Here is a 3,554-nt window from a genome sequence, read left to right on the forward strand (position 1 = left end):
AGCAGAAGAAACAACTCTCGGCCCAAAAGATGATCTCCGCCATATTTGGTTTCGTGCTCTGTTTCCAAATCGAGGTGAAACTGCATGCTGGGAAGCAGCAATGGCAGCCTGAGGCTCTATGTCTCTATCTCCAGTGGCGATACAATGATGCACGAGTTTAAGAAATCGGAGGAGGGATTGAGAGAATTTGTCGCTTCCTCTGGTTTCTCTTTTGATTCTGGTAATGTTTATATTCGGTTTCTCTTTCTTCAAAATTCTTTTTCACATATTTCTTCCCATATGAGTTTATGATTTCAGATTTTTTCCATATGATTTTGATCTTAGTTTGTGATTTAGAATTCTCAATCTTTGGTTTCTCCTTTATCCACCAGTTCATGTGCCCGATTGGGTTAATAGTTATGCTAGAATTTGATCAATTTCTTTGAAATTTAGGGTGAATTAGGTTAGGGCATGAATAGGAAACACTATAAATGGTTTGACTAAGTCGACGTCTTCTTCTCCTGTATCAACTTGACACCTCAACTCTTCTTTTGCACTGATCTGCAATCTATACTAGGTTTGATTTTTTTTATTTACAGGTTTTGTTAGTAGACCATGTCTAGTGTTACTCAAATTAAACATGTTGTATTTTTTTTATTACAGGATGTGGTTTGACAAATGGTTGTTGAAGGAGCACATAAGTTCAGAGCCACACAACCTCAACTTGGTTTTTTGTTCTTCTTTCTTCTTTAGCTCCTGAGGCTTGATTTCATTGAAGGTTTGTGCTCTACATTCTAAGAATGCTCTTGCATGGATTGATCTTTGTCATTTAAGTTTCAATAGTATCATGCCTTGAATTCTTCCTTAATGTGTTTTTGACTATGTAGGTTTGTTGGGTGCCAAATAGCATGGTCCAAGCATCATCTCGATGACTGTTTTCCTGATCTTCCTTCACATCTTATGATCATTTTTCCTTTTTAACATTATTAGTATTTTGTATTTCTATCATGATGAAGAACTTTTTGTCTTGTTCTTTTCCCACTCAACTTTTTATTTCAACTAGTTCTAATTTTTATTTTTTTTGCTTTTATTCAGGCTGGATTTTTTCAAGTACCTGATTCTGATAGGCTAGGTTCTTTCTTAGGCTGGATTTATTCAGGCTGGATTTGTTCAAGTACCTGGCCATATATATTCTAGCAAAGTCGGTATGCATTATTTAAGCCAAATAATTATGTTTGGAAGAAGATCCCAGAATGCATTTTAATGCCATGGTGAAGCTGATTTTAAAATAATATTAAAATTTTCTTTTACTTTCTTTATTCTAGTTATTTATTTTTGATTATGAATTTGGATGTGATTACAGGGTGAGGCATTAGTAATAACTAAAATGAACCAAGGAAAAAGCTAAACAACCTGAAATAGGGATCCAACCATGAACTAGACAGTGTCAAGCTCATTATACTCTTTTCTGATGCCTTCTGCTCTTTCAACAACTTCAGCCTGATAGGAGGGATGTATGTGTAATGTGTTTGTTATATTCAACAACACAGGGGTGTCTATTCTTAAATTCAAAACTTAGGATAGGAACATATATATACCTTTATTGGACTTCCTGTAGATAATTGAGCTCAGATTCAGACCATAAGAGTGGTAATTCAACAGCTAGCTGTCCCTTTCCACATTGACGATCAAGCTCTTTTATATATGGGTACCAGAAAGATTTTCTTACAGGAAGCAGGGGGTCTTTCATATCAACATGAAAAGTACCATGTTCCAATCATCCATACAGATATAAGAACTAGCAACATTCTACTTGATAGAGAATTGCAGCAAAAAATAGCAAATTTTGGGCTTATAAGACTGCTACCAGAAGATACGACTCATCTTAGCACAAAATTCTCAGGGACTTTGTATGTTTAAAAGTACATATAACTTAACTACTAATTCAATTTGATTAAAGTAAATTTTCAATAACCAATGTTAAATCTTTGCAGGAATAGTGGTTATGTAGCACCTGAACATTTTTGCCATTATTTGTAGGACTATAGCTGTTCACTTCACCAACCCATTCCATGTCAGCACACGTGTAGCAGATAAATGCAGTGATGGCACCTTGCTTTTGCAGGTATATTGATCTCAAGTCTTGTTAGGGTTAAATGCAAAAAAAAAAACAATAATAATTATTTACTCACATTCCCAGGTGATACTCCACTCACAAGTGAAGGCTAACTTAACCATACACGATTCTTGGCTGGACCTAAAAGACGGTTTTACCCTTGCTGGTGAAAGTCAAAGTAATGGAAGACCAACATCCGCCTTCTTTCCACTTGTAGTTCCTTCTACATCAAGAGCCGGAATCTTGTTCACTATATCCCTACCCACAAATGGCAAGCATTATTTTATTTCTCATTTTATCACTCATCTTTAGAAAAAATAATCAATCTCTCTTTTTTTTTTTTACAGATGAAGCGAAAGATATGAATCCTGATAGTGATACGATATTAAATATAAAATATAAAATATCTGGGGATAGAAATCATGGATCGCATACTCCTATGTTTGAGGATGAGTCTTCACAGATGTTGACTTTTAAGAGTGCTCTTGTTTTACAAAGACCAGTGTTGGAACCTTGTTTGGCAGTTGGTTTTCTTCCCCTTCCTCCAGAAGGCCTTAGAGTCGGGCAACTTTTTACTATGAAGTGGCGAGTTGAAAGGTTGAAGTATCTCGAGGACGAACAATACGTAAGTTTCTAAAATTTTTACTTTTTTTTTTGGCAATAAAAAAGTAAAAATGACTTAAATGTTAAATCATATATTTGATTTGCGAACAGGATGAGGTAGTATATGAAATAAACGCAAATTCTGAAAACTGGATGATTGCTGGGAGGAAGCGAGGCCATGCACCTCTCTCCACAAAGCAAGGTACTACTAACCTTTTATAATCCAAATCCTCTTTCAATATCTCAACATTTAATAAATTAATAAATTTTATATCTTGATTTCGAAACCTTGTTGTCTAAAAATAAACTTAATGTATACAGGTTCACGAATAGAGATTTCAATCCTATGCGTGCCATTGGTTGCTGGGTACATGCGGCCCCCACAACTGGAGTTACCGGACATTGGTGAGGGTAATATTAGTTGCAACCTAGCTGGGCCCCACTTGGTCTGTGTTTCCCCTCCACCTCTCAGCTCCTCCTTCTGTATTCCCATTCCCATTCCTGCCTAGAGATGAAATCGTGACTTTTGTAGGTATTTTGGTGTGGTGGTCCTAGAAATCATTAGTGGAAAGAGATACAAGGATGTTGACTACCAATTAGTCACTCAAAATCTCCTTGATCATGTAAGTATCTCATAATTAAGGGTTGGTTCATTCAACCCGTTCTTTTCATTTATGGTTTTAATGATGAAGGTATCTCAAACACTCAATGATTTATTTTGTATTCAGTGAGACCTTAAGCTTAGGTGAGAAGTTCTTACTAGCCTTTCTGTTGTTATGTGTATGATAGGCACGGGATCTACATGAGAGTGGAGTGCATCTGAATTTAATGGATGAGAAACTAGATCCTAGTGAAT

General features: G+C 35.9%; 1 protein-coding gene across 1 annotated transcript; it reads left to right on the top strand.

Annotated features, from left to right (window-relative positions):
- Positions 1-1,778: 1,778 nt before the first annotated feature.
- On the top strand, positions 1,779-3,224 carry LOC128132003 (trafficking protein particle complex II-specific subunit 130 homolog). The gene is made up of 5 exons (XM_052768053.1): positions 1,779-2,104; positions 2,180-2,366; positions 2,443-2,720; positions 2,810-2,900; positions 3,020-3,224. The coding sequence occupies exons 3-5, from the start codon at positions 2,457-2,459 to the stop codon at positions 3,205-3,207; spliced, it is 543 nt and encodes a 180-aa protein (XP_052624013.1). The 5' UTR covers positions 1,779-2,104; positions 2,180-2,366; positions 2,443-2,456; the 3' UTR covers positions 3,208-3,224.
- Positions 3,225-3,554: the final 330 nt, after the last annotated feature.

The sequence above is a fragment of the Lactuca sativa genome, chromosome 1 (genome assembly GCF_002870075.4).
Source record: "Lactuca sativa cultivar Salinas chromosome 1, Lsat_Salinas_v11, whole genome shotgun sequence".
NCBI lineage: Eukaryota > Viridiplantae > Streptophyta > Magnoliopsida > Asterales > Asteraceae > Lactuca > Lactuca sativa.